The sequence below is a fragment of the Rosa chinensis genome, chromosome 6, assembly GCF_002994745.2.
Source record: "Rosa chinensis cultivar Old Blush chromosome 6, RchiOBHm-V2, whole genome shotgun sequence".
NCBI lineage: Eukaryota > Viridiplantae > Streptophyta > Magnoliopsida > Rosales > Rosaceae > Rosa > Rosa chinensis.
This window is the reverse complement of record NC_037093.1, coordinates 582,829-599,209: the sequence shown is the minus strand read 5'-3', so window position 1 is coordinate 599,209 and position 16,381 is coordinate 582,829. Positions and strand designations below refer to the sequence as shown.

The window sequence follows — 16,381 nt, the reverse complement described above, 5'->3', positions numbered from 1 at the left end:
CAAGCATTTAAGAAAAAAGGTAGTCTTTCCTCACTAAATGTCTTAGAAAACCAGAATAAGTCTAGCTGTCTAGGCACGTTCAAAGAAAGAGCTGACATGTAATTGAAGCACAACTCTTGAATATGCTTTAAAACGAAAAACATGATATATAATCTCAAGCAAAAGATAACGTAGTTATTTGCCATCACCCTGGCTAAGGGATTTCCCTCCATTCCAGGATGATGGCTTCGAAACACAGACCACTAGCAGAACACTATTAAATTCGTTGATTTCAAAACACCTGAGAGGCCATTCTATTTCGCCTATGTAAACGAATTTTACAACCACACAGACAAAACCCTAAACTATTAAAGTGTTTTTCTTTTCTTTTGTCTCTTTTTTTGTCTCATGCTGCCACTACTTTTCTTCTCCCACATTCAAAAGAGGATTCATAGCATCAGTAGGTATGAAACATTGGGCAAAATAAGTGAACTACCCATTAAAAATAATAAGACAATAATGTTATTGATTCCCCAGTCCTCCTATAAAATGCATCCTCGGCCTTGATTTGTTTTGCTCCGCAAGAGAGAAAAATGGAGAAGGTAGTTCCAAAGCTTTTCTTCATAGCTCTGTTCACGTTCATACCATTACTAGGGCACTGTAGCAGCATCGAAGAAAATAGAGAATTTGACCAATGGTTTCAGAAGCTCGACAACTCAAAACCCAAGCTGACCCGATTCCACTTCTACTTTCACGACATCGTTTCAGGCTATGGCCAGACATCATTCGTAGTGGTTCCACCACCCAAGATCATCAGGCCATCGACCACCTTGTTCGGACAAGTCAACATGTTTGACAACCCACAAACCAAGGGACCCGAACTCACGTCCGGGCTTGTAGGCAGGGTTCAGGGGCTATACAGTTTCGCGTCCCAAGAAGAGCTCTGTCTACTTATGGCCATGACCATTGTTTTCACCAGCGGCAAACACAACGGTAGCAGTGTCACTATTTTGGGGCGCAACGCAGTGTTTCAATCCCGGCGAGAGTTTCCAATTGTCGGCGGAACTGGCGATTTCCGGTTGGCCCGTGGATTTGCGTCAGTCTCGAGCTATTTTATTAATGCTACTCTTGGTATTCTGGAATATAATCTTATGGTTATACATTATTGAATGAAAAAATGAGAATGGCGTTGTCTTTTCCCTACTTGTTTAATAATATTGTTGTTCTTGTAGGGACTTCTCTGATTAGTGGCTTTTGCCGGAGATATGCGAGTATTCTAATGGGTTTTTTATTGAATTTGAAAAAGAGATAAACAGGTCCGCAAAGATTATTTTACCGACGACTTCATTGTGTTGCTTCAGAATTTTTACCTCAATAATTTTTGAAGTCCGTATTTTTCTAGACTTTGTACCTCAAATATATTTTTACAATTTCCCCAAAGTTCTCGTTGTAAGTTGGAATGTCACAACACCTGAAATGTTGAAGAAATTATGCAAGTATATAGCTTGATATGATCAGTCATATTGGATGCAATAAAATTGAGGGAATGTGTATCGTCCTCTTACGTAGAGTTGAATTAGAACATTAATGATACAAATAATGTAGGTAGTATAATCCCATCTCAGCTGCTCCAAGCCCTACCCCTCTGTCTTCGATGATTAAGACAACACAGCATCAATAACCTAAACCGTAAGCATCAATTCGAAGCCATACAACCTTCATTTCCATGGACGTTAAGCCTTTGATAGACTCGACTCATAAGGGAATTCCAAATAATGATCCAAGCATAGGAATAAGAATGTCTTTACTCACTAAATCAACGGACAGAATTCTTAGAAAACCTAAACAAGGCTTCCAACATCTAATTGAAGCACAACCCTTAAATCTGCTCCGGAAAGAAAAACATGCTATACAATCACAACAAAAAGATGACATAGTTATTTGCCATCACCCAGGCAAAGGGATTTCCCTTTGTGGGAAGCAGCAAAACTCCAGGATGATGGATTCGAAAAACCGAAGATTATTAAGCTTGTTCCTTTCAAAACACCTGCAATTCAATAACTAGTGAAAGAAATACAAACTAATATCAAGTTGATGAAAAGCTAATAAACTGAGCAGATGTTGAAACTGTATCTGCAAAGAGAATGGAAGAGATGCCTGATTCTATTTTGCCTATATAAACGAATTTTCACACCCATACAGAGAATAAAGACAGGCCAGATTCAATAAGCAACATTGGGTCCAGTACCTTAACAAGAACAAAAATATACCAACTGCCAGTATCTAATTAAGAAGCTCAAAAATCTCACTATGATCAATAGAAACACTTCCAGATTCATATGGATAGAAACCAACAGCATATTATCACTCACTTGTGGTGAACCATCACATTAGGACCTCCTCGCTCAATCTTGCTGACGACCTATTTCCGCAAGGCTGCTGCTTCACAATTATTGATCTAATTTTCATCATTGTCCCTACTGCAACTATTCAGGGTAAATGAACAACTTTCTAAGCAGCGGAATGAGACCAATCAAAGCTATTTGAAGCTGTTCTGAACTATTTAAGCGGATGCTCAGTTGTCCTGCTCCCCTATTATTTAAATTGGCACGACCTATAAGGTTTGTATGTCGACCAACTGGAATCTGAGTCTGTATATTACCTCCAATAGCAAGATCTCCATGCCAATCCATCACAGAGAGCCCAAAAGTTGATAGTGAACGACCCAGCGGATGATCTTTGTCTCTTAACTGAGCCTCCAAACTACCACCATAAGCAATGTCCCCACGAGCAGTCATTGCACCACCCGTCATAACCAACCGGAACCGTTTATGAGGAATAAATTTGTCTTCAATTTTCAACCCAGCTGATAGAGCATCACCCAAGAGGGTGACCGAGACACCAGCACTTGCTTTATTCGTCCTAAAATTACTGAACCTAGTGTCGCCTCGTAGAGTATAAGCCAAGTCCTTTCCAACAGTCTGCATTTCAAGTCCTACCGAACTTGCCTTCCCTTCCCCATGCTTTACTGAACTAGCTAGTTCCATTTGGACATTGGCATCCTTCTTATCTTTGGTGACCTGGCCAGAAAATGATAAGGGTATTTTGCCATTTAAGACAAACAATCTTTCTGCATTTATGCCCTCATAACCAACGTCATGATCCCAACCATGAGTTTCTAGAACAGGTCTTACAAGCCACTGGTTGGAAGAATCTAGATATCGATAACGATGAGTGGGATTATCAGAATCAAAGGAAGCAGGCAAGGGCAAATCTGGCATAGGAACGGGTACAGATGCTGCACTTGCACTTTCTTCCTCTACAGTTTCACCATAATCACTTGGCAGATCCTTTGCTGCAGCTGCCATTTTTTTCATCAACTTTCGTCGCTTTTTCTCGTCCTTCAACTGTTTCTTCATAAAAAGCTTTTCTCTATACTCCAACTCATCAAAATATGCCTTTTTCTGAGCTTTAGAGAGTTTCTCCACCTGGGCCTTAGTCAAACGTTTGAATGGTGGTAATTCATCAAATTCTGATTCATCTTCAGAATCTGAAGACTCATCCAGATCATCATCTACGCCATCATCATCATCACCAAATTGATCCTCAGGCAGCTTCAACTGCGGTTTTGACTGAAGGAGGGAGGAAAGAAGGAAAGGTAATGGAGGTGGCCTAGATCGAGGTGCAAAAGGTCTTCCAGGAGGACTGTCTTGCAACTTCAATAGTGCATTAGCTTCAGCAAGGATCTTGGATGCAAAAGAGAGCAATAACAAATGAGGCTTCCAAACCTGACCATTTGGCAAGACTCTCTGGCCAGCCCGATTGGTCCTGCAAGCAGAGTGGTTCTCTACTAAGGAAACAGGATTCATAAGGCGCATATCCCCAGCCGCCTGACGAATGGCTTGCTGGACAACATGAGATCGTTGAGTGACGAACATGTCATAACTAGAAGCAGCGCCATTTGGGCCCTCGGGCGGAGCTGATGCAGCATGAGTCAGAACCACAATTGCATTGAACCATATAGTCGCCCCAAAAATCTCTGTGATTGTGCGCAAGAGTGGCATGTCACTGAAATCCCTGCTCTGCATGTCCAACCTATCAAGATACAAAACAATATCTGGAGGTGTTTTCTTGATAAAGCGCTTAGCAGCGAGCAGAATCTTCTCATTCTGACGCTGGTCCGACCAGGAAGGCAGAAGCCCAGGTGTGTCGATGACTCTTACCTTAATCCCCTGCACAGTACCCACGACATCCTGAACCTTCTTTGTCCCATCTGAAAAGCATCAGTATTGAACTTCACTTCATCAAATATAGAATTGATGGTGGCACTTTTACCAACTCCTGACTTTCCAAGAACCATAATTGTACAAGAGAAATCAAGGGGTTCATTCCCAGATGCCTCTAGCTGCTCCGCCATAGCACTCGCACGGTCGAAACTAAAGGCACCAACACGACCCCCACTTCTCCCATGCAGCTGCTCAGCTAACCCCAGTCTGTACAAGACCTGGGCCACAACAACATTATGTGGAGTCTGCCCAAGCCTATGCGAAAGCCGCAAAAATTTTACTCTGATCATCTGAAGCTTTTCACGAGTCTCATCCGACTCCTCTGCCTCTCCATTAACAGGATCCTCAATTTGCTGGTTTTGCACATGAGATACGGTACCATTTACCCGAGGCTGCTGTACCGCCCTAGGTGCATGTTCCAAAAGGGGGGCGGCACGCCCAAGGCCAGCTGGACGAGCGGGAAGGGGAGTTGGATTTGTAGAATTTCCAGAGCTACCATGAGCTGGTGCATGCTGGACCTCCTGCACTCTATTCATTCTGTTGCTACTCTTCTCTACATGATTGTTTTCTTTCTTTTCAGGCTCCTCAGGCACAGCACCATTGTTGCAAACTACATGAGCAACCTCATCAGCTGGCTGAGGTTCATCGTCTTTGATATTCTCTGATCTCAAAACAGTGCTACCAACCTGAATCTTCTCTGTGTCCTCAGGTGCAGAACTTTTAGAAACAGCTGAGCCTGCCATTTCAGATGCTACAGGACTTTCTACCCCTGACAACTGTTGTTCAGATGAAATGCCTCTAAGTTCAGATGTTTCCACATCATGCTCCAAACCAAGCCCAGAAGAAACACTTTTCACTTTCATTGAATCTTGATCTCCTGCATCCGTACAAGTCATAGTAGCTCTCAGTTCTTCAACTTTATTATCCACTTGCCTTGCTTCAGTGACAAATATAGCATTATTTGAGTCAGTACTCTCACATTCTGTATGCTCTGGATCCATATTTCTCTCTTGCAATTCCACACCCTTATCATCTTCAAGCTTCAAAGTAACACCAACAGAAGTATCTACCACATCCACAGTCTTATCATCCAGATTCTCTGTACTCAAGATATTCTCCTTTATTTCCTCACCATTTCCAGCTTCCTTCAAATTTTCCGTATTAAATTCAGTTGCAGGAGCAGAATCAAGATTAGCACCTTCGTTCTCCAATTTTTCATCCGTGGCCACTACTTCCAAAACTAAGTTATCCTGGTCGCCCTTCTCAGACTTCTCATTCTCAGCAACCTCAACGGGCTTCCCATCAGCCTTGTCCACATCAGTCAAAATTGGCATTTCTCCACCCGCACCAATCCCTGAAACCTCATTTGCTGCATCCAACAACCCGTCATTCGTCAATCCATTTGATTTAGAATCGTGATTCTCACACTTCACATGGTCAGCCTCATCCCCACCTGTCGAAACTGCTACTTGTCCATCAGCACCAACCTCCGAGACATCTTTTACCGCATCTTCTAGGCTACCCACCATCTCTTCATCTGCCAATCCCTTTGACGCACTAGTCTCTTCCACATCAACACTACCGGTCCCCACAAACCCATCAACCCTATCCCCACCCACCGATTTTTCTACTTCCTCCCCACCGTTCTCCACATCCTCCTCCTCCTCCTTGCTCTTCTCAGCCTCATCCAGAACCTCAATCGCCTCTTCAAAATCCTCCGCACGAGGACTGTCGCCAACAGTCCCGGTCTCTATCGCCTCCTCAAAAACCTCTTCCTCCACATCATCCTTGACTCCATTAGAATCCTCTACAACCCTCTCCTCAACAACCTCAGCCTTATTCTCACCCACCGTCTGAGACCCACCTAAAATCCCATCACCATTTTCCATCCCAAATCTTCAAAACCCTAGATTCACCAAAACCCACAAAAACTCAAATCACCAAAAGCTCAACAAACCAAATAAAGAACCAATCTTTATCCCAGCCCCTAATCATAAACCTAATCAAAACACAACCCCAATACCAAATTTCAGTACCCAACTACCACTAAGTATTTAAAATCGATTAATCAATACAATAATTGAAGCAAACCGCCGCAAGATCGTGACTTTGATTTATTAGGGTTTATCAATAACAAAACCAATCCCAAACAAACAAAGAAATGCAAAAAAGAAAAAAAGGGTTATGAAATATGAAATAGCAGAGAGAGCTTACCAGGTTTTCTGGGTGCCACAGAGAAAAAGGCCCTGCCTTGGACTCGTTTCCAGAGAGAGAGATTGAGAGAGAGAGAGAGAGACTGAGGATCTTCTTTTTTTCTTATGCTTTACTTTCAGAGCAGAGTAATTAAGGATAAGAGTCTCATCGGACGGTCAACTAATTTCCTGGGGTTTTGATCCGAGGGTAGGGACTGTTGCATTGGTATCATCGTGAAAGACGCCAATCGGGGTGACGTGGACGGAAACTAGAAAAAGGGTTCGCTGTTGCCCGTGCCCAATTTTGGGCGTTTCGCACGTGTGGAATCGACGGCTGAGGGAAGTCACGTGACCTCTGATTACATCCGTTGATTTTGATGTTTGCTTTGGACATTTTTGTTAGCGATTGTTGTCACGTGATGGTCACGTGGGAAGTTTTAGAGGGGAGGGGAGCCCCAAGGGCCAACGCATGTTCCACGAGATCCTTTATTATCTTGGTTATGCCATAATTTTCTTGGGTTGTTGGATTTCTAATTAAAAATGTACTTCCTTGGGGCAAATGATTTCTCGAGTTGCCAAAGAAAGATAAACGTTTTTGGGCAAGTAAAAGAAAAATGAAGAAAAAAAAGGAAAAAGAACACCTATCTTATTCGACTCGTTCTACTCTCAGCCTCTCAGCATCTCTCTTCAGTCTTCCTACTTTTTTTCATATTCACTATGATAGATTAACTTAGATTGTCTGAATCTAAGTTATTAACGAGATTTCAGCATTGCTTTTCTAGAGCGCAAGGAGGTTGTGAGTCAGCTAGTGATGGAAGAAGCCATCGACCATTACAACTCGGTCATCATGCTTCAACGCGAGACCATGGAGAAGCTCCAGCAATGACACAATCAGTCAGCGAAGGTGGTTCTTGTTGTAAATTTGAAAGGAAGAGTTGGATGGGTGGAGAGGGATGAAAATATCTTGTGGGTTGATCACAAAATATTGAAATTTTCTTAGGTACCCGGGTGTTTGTCATACACTCATTTTATTAAATATTTTAGACCATTGGATTAGTAATATATCCAATTGTCCAAAATATTTAAACTTTGGTAATCTATTTAACCCTTAACCAATTATTGTTTGATTATCAATTGACAATTATGTTTTTGTTTTAGTAAAACCCTAATTTGTGTTTGGCCCAAACTCTAGGTTATTTGACCTAGTAGTAATAAGGTTTACTTTAGAAGAATCTAGAGATTATCTTTCCTTGTATAATTCAGACTCTTTGCCTTGTAATCCTCTATATAAAGAGACCCCTATTATCGATGAGAATACACACCGATTTTCTCTCAATTCTTGTTTCTCTAAAACACGTTATCAGCACGAGCCATAACCCTAATTTTAAAAACCAAAACCCTAAAAGCCGGAAAAAAAAAAAAAAAAAAAAAAAAAAAAAAAATCTTCACCGGATCAGCCTCGCCGGTGCTACCACTGCCCCCGCAGCCCCCGCATTGCAACTCAACGCTAACCCTACCAGGTTAGCCTCGCTGCCCCTGCAATGTCCACAAGCCCTCCTTGCCTTCTGCCCCCGCGAACACTGGCCTTTCCCCGTGCACACTCGCGGCATCTCCGCAGCATCCTCTAGACCTCGCGAATCTGCTACCCCGCGACCTCGACTCCGCAAAGCCGCTCCCTCGCTACTCTGCGACCCCCCCTCCCCCCCCCCCCCCACGCTGCAATCCTACAAGTCTACTCGCTTGCACTGGGACTGAAGCTCATCTCCAAATCCTATGACAATGACCAAATACATTCTGCAATCCTAAGAGGTAAATTATCCTAAAAGTTCCCCTTTTTTGAAGTTTTTATTATTTTCTCTTCTTCTTCTCAAGGACTTGCAACCTCCCTTCTTCTACCCCCCCCCCCTTTCTTCTTCATAGGGGATACCAAATAGCCGAACTGTGGGGGTTCGTGCTCACTCCAAGCTTAGAGCTTGTAGAGTCCTCCAAACATAGAGTTTGTTGAGAAGAAAAACGATCGACCACATACGTCATTGTTTCGATATAATCCAAAACCCCTCATGGAATCGGATTTTCTTGGAAGCAACTACGCTCAGAAATTTAATAGTTTTTCGTGGTAGCCTTTTTCGCTCTGAAACTAACCCTCTTTTCTTGTTGTTTTTCAGGATGAGTAACCTGAACAAGTTGTTGCTCCACTAGAGACAACAGGCACAGGATACCACAAGTCGGTCTATGATGTGCGCCAGCATCTTAAGGCTGATGGGATCCTGTGTACGATCCAAGAGCCAAGTCAGAACGTGCTTACTCCTCAACAAGCTACTACTTTTGAAGCAAATAGAGCTACCAGAGAGGCAAATGAAGCAAAAGCCATCATTCTCATGACAAGACACATGAATGACGTGCTCCAAAATGAGTACCTCAATGAGGAAGACCCAAGAAAACTATGGGTAGAACTCGAGCAGCATTTTGGCAACGTCCGTGATTCCCTACTTCCAGACTTAGAAGTGAGATGGCATAGCCTCCGCTTCTGGGATTTCAAGTCTGGACTTGACTAAAATTCATAAGAACTTTGTATCAAGTCTTTGATGGAATTCTGTGGACAGAAAATCACTGATACGATATTGATCGAGAAAACTCTCTCCACCTTCCCCGTCTCTGCATTGATGGTAGCCAAAAACTATCGGAATGATGTCAATGCTAGACGCGTCACAAGATTTCATGAGCTAATTGGTGCCATGAACGTAGCTGAAAAGCACGACAACATACTTGTGAAGAACTATAACACTAGACCCATGGGAGCCAAGTCAATTCTAGAGTCTAATTATAGTCGCGCCTCCAAGGGAGGACGCAAGGAGCGAAACCCTAAACATAGGGATAATTCTGGACGTTCTGGTCCATATTCTCGCCCCAAAGAGGAAGGAAACAGCCAAGATAGGCGTACACGGATCTGTGGAGGAAAACGTGTGAAAAGAGAGAGAGGCCAAGCCTCCGGTTATGGTGGTGACGCCACCAAAGGCAATAACCATCCTCAAAGTGCCTCGATCAAGGGAACCTGACCATAATGATGCTTGTCTCAGATGTGGATCAACTGGACATTGGGACAAAGCATGTAAAGCATCCCAGAATGTTGCAAACGCATACAGGAGGTATCGCAAAGCAAGGGAGGCAAACTACATGGAACAAGAAGATCAAGATGGCGATCTCGATCTAAGGGTGGAAGATTTCAAGAATCAAGACCCAGAAACTGGCGATTTTGATTAAGTTTTTTTATTTTCCAAGAGATATAGGCAATTGCCATATTATTTTTGTAGTAGATGCCAATGGTATTAGTTTTTCTTCAAAGTAGGCGTACTCAATGTAAGTGTGATGTCTAGGAAGGTTTTGAGATAAGTGGTACTTAAGCGAGCCTTGCTCCACCGACATCTCTCTACTCACCTGGTCACATTTGCATTGGAATTATCGAAATGAGTTAGACGACTACCATTGTTTTGCATTAGCTAGTTTATTGGATTAGATTTTCTTTGATCAAAAGAAACAATGATGTAATTTCGTTTGGCTTATTAATAAAAGTCGAGTTCTTTTCTTTATGATTCCTTTTAATTACGAGCTTTTCTTTTAGGAATGGATGAACTACAATGTCTCGCTGATAGTGTGACTACGCACACCATTCTACAACATAGGCAATTATTCTTGGAGATGTTGCCTACATCACTACTAAAAAAAACTTCAATTGCTTCGCCTTTTTACTTCGGCAACAGTTGCCGTCGCAATTGACACCCTATTGCTACGGAAAATGTTCTGTCGCGATTAAGTCTTATCATTTGCGACGGAAAATGTTTGCCGTAGTAATTTTGTACTCAATTGCGACGCCTTTTCCACTTGCCGTCGCAAAACTTATTTGTATATGTACTTTACAGAAAAAAAAATACAATAGAAAGAAGCATGGCAACACATAAACGTCACAGTATTAGTCTTGGCGCTAACCCAAATAATTTTCTCTCTATTTTTTCTTTTGTTTTTTTGGCCAAATGTCCTACTAACAAAACACTCATCAGCCCTAATTCTTTCCCTCTTTTTCCCAAAGTCCCAAACATCACCCTGCTCTCTCTCTCTCTCTCTCTCTCTCTCTCTCTCTCTCTCTCTCTCTCTCTCTCTCTCTCTCTCTCTCTCTCTCTCTCTCTCTCTCTCTCGCCCAAACATCACCCTCTTTCTCAGCTCCGAAACCTCACTGTTCCCGCCGTTCTGAACATTTCGATAACTGAATTTTCTTCTCGCCGGCAGCTTACAGGTGACTCTTTGCTTTTCAACTTTCGGTGTATTTTGGCTCTTGGTTGTCTTTGTGTCCTGATTTTGGGTCTGTATGGGATGTGATTGGGAAGAAGATCTAGTTTGTTGATTGCAAATTACAGTAGCTTTAGGAGCTACCTGGTTAGGTTGTGGATCTTGGTTTTTGATTGTGTATGCTTTGCAGCTCCTCGAACTGGAACCTACCAAGGTAATTAGGCAATGGCATGTAGGCCTATTTCTCCTACCGAGTAATCACCAACGTAGTTTTACTTGATTTCGTCATTTTATTTTGCTGTTAATTGTAGATTTTATTGGATTTAGGTTAGGGGCTCGATTTGGTTATGTTGATTGCTTAGTTGACAATAGATACTTGGCTGATTGTTAGCTTAGAGTATGAATTTTCATAGTAAACTTGGCTGATTGTTGATGGTGAATGAGAGCGACTTTCTCTATTCTCACTCTGTTCCTTGTTAAGCGACCCATTATATGTAGGTTCATTATTCTTTCCTACCTAATTTTGATCCGATATCTGTAACATTTTATTGGACCAATCTCTATACCATAGAATATGATGAAAACAGGAACCACACCTTTGTTTTTCACTACTCTAAGCCTGCTCTAATAGCATGGAGTTATTTATATTTATACTCACATTACACATATATTAGTTATGGAACTTCTCTTTTTAAAATGATATATGCAGCGACACAACTAGAGGGTTGGTACAATTTATGGTTGGTGCATCTTGTGATGATCATGACTTTTTGTCTACTGTTCCAATTAGAATAGGTTGTGAAACACAAAAGAGTGACAATAATTGATCCTCATAACATAAGCTTTTGTTTTGCCTTATATTGTCTGTTTACATGTCTGCCTCTATGTATGTCTTGGTGTATTGGTGGCAGATGAACTAGCGTTACCCCCTCCCAAGTCCTAACCATCCACTTTCTATAATTCAGGTTTGTAAAACAAAAGCATCTTATTGATGTCACTGAAGTATTCAGGGTTCTTAATACTGAGAAGAAGTGTTGGCTTGTTAAGCTTGCTGTCTACTTTTGTCTCCTCACTATAATCATTATCAGGTTTGTTCTTAACTTTATATATAGATAGAACTGTTCTATCTTTTATTGTAAAATATAGATTACTCTTTGCTTTATTAATTGGTTTATTAATTCTAATTACCTGTGCCTTGGTATTTGGTTATAGAATTCTCATAAGTGCCTCGTATCTAATAGGGTGATATGTCTGATGCCATATACGTGTTCAGTTAACCGATCATGCATGCTAGCTCTGCTATATATGAATACATATAACATTAATTGGTTACCTATGGTTGGCTGCATGCACCGTTTTTATTAGCTATCAACACATATTTAAATTCATTATTGAATTTAATATGTGCATTCTGTATTGCCAGGCTACCAACCAAGTTATAGCACAGTGAATAATCAATTGACATGATAATTTTGTATATGCTCTGTGGAAATATCAAACTTTTGATAATATATTTTAAGAACTAAAGTCTTTTATCACTTATGGCTTGTAACCAACCTCTATCTTCTAAGTTTTCATTGATATTCCTTGGAATATGAAACTACAATTTGAAATTCTAGTATCTGAATTCAGTTGTATGGACACATAGCCTTATAAATATATAGCTCTTGCCCTTACTCCCATGCTATTGCTTTAATTAACGAGGGAAATGTCAAGAGACTGGCATTATTATTTTAAAAAAAAAAAATTTGTATGTATTTGCAAGGAGCAGGCATTGTTGTTATTTTGATTATATTCTCTTTGCTTCTTACAAGCTCAGGCTATGCGAAGGGGCAATACTCCAGCACTAGCAACTTCTGACATTTCTGATATCCCTCCCGACTTGGTAAATCCAAGTGCAGTTGAATTAGTTTTGGACATCAAAAGAGAATATGCCAAAAACTTGAGCATGTAAAATTTCCATTTCCGTAACCATGCTTGGTATGAGGTTGTGCCAAAGTTTGACCATGCTGAGTAGTTGGGTGTGGCTTAATTGACATTTGACAATGTCATTGCTTGGAACTTACTAGATAGAATATGTTAGAGCAAATGAAGACACAGTGATCTGATTAAGCCAGATGACTATGTCTCATCAGGGACACATGTGCCTGTTGTTGTGGCACTGTAATTCAGATCCTCTTTTCATTTTTGATGGGGTACATAATTGATGTGGCAGTAATTTTACAATCCATTATTTAGTGTAATGTGTAATCTGGTACTTCAGTAGGACTGTAGGAGTGAAAGAGTGTTGCTAAATTTATACCGTCCGCAATTTCATATATGATTACGGGTCAAACCAAAACAAAATACTTTTTTTTGGTTTACCTTTAAAATCATGAGATCCCCACATCGCAAATGCGTGCATTGGAATTTTTGAAGTGGTTGCTTCATGCAACTATGTTAAGGGTTTGAAGAATTTAGTTACCCTGTTCTGACATAACTTTTGGGTGATGGATTCTTAGTCAATTGTTGTTGTGTATGTCTACTGAGTATCATCTAAAAGAAGCTTACTTTTTTGACATGATTTAAAAGAGATGTTGATCCCCATTAAGGAAACAATGTCATTGAAGGGATACTTCCAATCCTTTGTTCTTCTTACTTTTTGCCCTTTTTTTTCTCTTTCCCCTTCTAGTTTTTTTTTTTTTTTGGTGTACAATATCTCTACTAAGTATAATATCCACTAATTAATATTAACATGGTCTATTTATACATTTTTTGTGCATTATCAGAATGATAGGTGCTACTTTGTATTCTACAGCTAGTTTATATATTACTTTATGTTTATGGTTTGTTTCATGTCTATTACTTTATGTGCATTATCGAATTTTCCACTCTTTGATGGGAGATGATGGTCATGGCTATTGTAGTACTTTTGGAGCTGGTGTGCCTCGTAGTCTAGTATATTCAAAGGAATTAAGCATATCTCAAAGCACAGATGATCTCGTACAAAAAATTACTGAACAAGTGCGTCAAGAGTTTCACTTGCAGCTTCAGCAACTACATGCTCGAATTGATTTTCTGCAGAACAAGGACAGTAGTACAGAGTCTCCTAGACAGGTATCGGTTGAGCACAAACTTAATATGCAGATATATGGTTGATAAATTGGACTTTTGTCAATTGTATTACTACTTGCACTAACTTAAGTTTAATATGTGTATATATATGTATTGTATATTTCTTAGGTTGCTGAGGCAACCAGCGGGCAAGAAATTTTGAGAGTCTATAGGAGATGAAATAACTCCGAATGCAAATAGTGACCAGCCATTATTGGAGCAGAATTCTCCAATAACATCCCCTTCACAAAATGGATCTGAAAGGGTAATTCTCCTATTAATTTAGGCAATTGCAACAATCTTCTTATATTAATTTTTTATATTGCTCTTACATATTGTATTTCTAGTTGATGCTTGACATTATCATCACCATGAGTTATAATTGGCTTGCTTGCAAATGGTTGTGTTGTTTCAAGCTAGTTATTGAGGTCTATACTTATGATTTTTTTATGTCCTTTCACATGGAAATTAGTTCGGTTTGTATTGCAAATGTTTGATTATGTATTTGTTTGGTATATCTTATTGTGGCTTTCACCGAAGGATATTGATGAACTTGTTTTTGCTATAAGGTTGTTATGTATGATTAGATCTATGGGTTTTTTTTTAAGATTGTTAGTTCATTCAAGTTGCTTTACTGCTAGGTCAGCTTGCTTTTGCCTTTTTGAAATTTACAGTTTGAGTAAAGAAAATGATTTCCTGATGAGGAATGTTATAATGCTATATGTGGATGATGCAGGAAAATATGTTTTGAGCTGTGTTTTTGCAACTGTTTTGTGGTTTGGCTTTCAAAATTTAGATGGACTTTTTGGATTGTGCTTCATTATCTAGTTTGTGGATTTAATTAGTTCCATGTGACTATTACCTTGAAGCCATATTAATAGGTGTTGCTTTGTTGATATATTTATCTCAACTGGTTTGGTTGTTTATATGGGTAATGATGAAGCAGTTATATTTTTTATGATTCCAGCTACTCTGTAACTAACCTTAGCCATATTAATAGGTGTTGCTTTTCCTTTCCATTCATGAAAGGCTTTTCATTGTTTAGGTTATGATAGATTATTGTTAATAGCCCCTAGTTTGTGTTATACTTCTTGCAAAAGATGATATAGAGTTGAGAAGTAGATGCTTAATATATGGGGGTTAGTTGTTTTGACTATCTTGCCTATTGGACATTAAGCTAACATTGGTTTTCATATGTTGATATTACAGGTTCTCATGGCAAAAAGAGCAAAGCAAATGAAAGCAAGTGCAAAGCTCACAAAATGACAAAGTAAAATGATGCACTTGTAATTGTTGTTTTATTTTAAGAGTGCTTATTATCATGTTCAATACTTAGAAATGACATTATTTTCACTTTAGTATTTGTATTTGAATATAGTACAATGAGTCAATGGATATGTTTAAGTATATTTTTCATGAATTAATGTTAATTTCTTATTTGATTTAATAGATCCAAATATTTAATGGCTTAACTATTATTATTATTATTATTCATTTGTTTAATTTTGTGTAAATGGGCTAAATAATAATAAATAAATAAAATTGGCGTTTGTGATGCCGATTTCAGCGTCCCAATTGGTATGAAAATATATAATTTTATCTATTTATTAAAAAAATTAATAAAAAATATAAATATATTTGCAACGGCAAACTAACCGTAGCAACAAATTTGGCGGTAAGGTTTTGGCGGTTATTTTGAAAATGTACACATTGCGACGGCATCATAGCCGTCGCAAATACCTCCACATGGACTACCCTGATGCGGACTTTGCGACGGAAGCTTGCGTAGCAAATTGCCGTCGCAAAATAATAACTGATGCGACGGCAACAGTTTTCCGTCGCAAATACTTTTTGCAACGGAAATTTACCGTCGCAAATGGATCTTGTGACGCCACCTATTGCAACGCTAACATTTCCGTCGCAAATGCTCAATTTGCCGTCGCGAAAAGTATTTGCTACGGCAAAATGACTATTTGCCGTCGCAAACTGCCGTCGCAATTGAGGTTTTTTTTAGTAGTGCATATTCCTCTGTGACTACGATGGCTGGGCCATCAGGTTTAGTTCAAGGACATGGAATAGCCCAATTCCTATTGCCAAATGGCACCTTGATCAAAGACCCGGAAGCTCTCTATGCTCCTAAGGCAAATCGAACCTTATTGAGCTTTAAAGATATCAGAGCCAACGGATTCTATGTGGAAACGCATAATGAAAACTGAAAAGAGTTCCTTTGCATTACCTCTAATGATTGAGGACGAAAGCGCATCTTAGAGAAGCTTATGTGTCAGTCTAGTGGACTTTATGTCACTACAATTCGACCAATTGAATCCAATAATGTAATAAGAGAAGATCTCTTGGATTCTGACACATACTGGCTTTGGCATGACCGACTAGGACATCCTGGTCGTGATATGATGCTCCGTATACTAAAAACTTCACACGGATATCCATTTTTCAGAGTGAGTTATGTGCACACATTTTCCTATATTTATTTGCCTCTTAATCTTAATTTTTATGTTTAGTTTTCCTTATTTATGATTTATTTACATATTT

At 39.8% G+C, this 16,381-nt stretch overlaps 2 protein-coding genes and 1 long non-coding RNA gene across 3 annotated transcripts; 2 read left to right on the top strand and 1 right to left on the bottom strand.

Annotated features, from left to right (window-relative positions):
- The first annotated feature begins 561 nt into the window (after nt 1-561).
- LOC112174561 (dirigent protein 22) lies at nt 562-1,492 on the top strand. The gene has a single exon (XM_024312350.2). The coding sequence runs from the start codon at nt 573-575 to the stop codon at nt 1,146-1,148; it is 576 nt and encodes a 191-aa protein (XP_024168118.1). The 5' UTR covers nt 562-572; the 3' UTR covers nt 1,149-1,492.
- A 621-nt stretch (nt 1,493-2,113) lies between these two features.
- LOC112174467 (translocase of chloroplast 120, chloroplastic-like) lies at nt 2,114-6,638 on the bottom strand. The gene is given in 3 exon segments (XM_024312243.2): nt 2,114-4,252; nt 4,255-6,171; nt 6,480-6,638. Coding segments are annotated over 2 exon segments (3,687 nt in total). The 5' UTR covers nt 6,155-6,171; nt 6,480-6,638; the 3' UTR covers nt 2,114-2,465.
- Nucleotides 6,639-13,986: 7,348 nt separating this feature from the next.
- On the top strand, nt 13,987-15,089 carry LOC112174748. The gene is made up of 2 exons (XR_002926158.2): nt 13,987-14,096; nt 15,041-15,089. It is a non-coding gene; the product is annotated as an uncharacterized LOC112174748 (long non-coding RNA).
- Nucleotides 15,090-16,381: the final 1,292 nt, after the last annotated feature.

Coding starts and splice junctions, on each gene's coding strand:
- LOC112174561 (XM_024312350.2), top strand. CDS start 573: ATGGAGAAGGTAGTTCCAAAGCTTTTCTTCATAGCTCTGTTCACGTTC.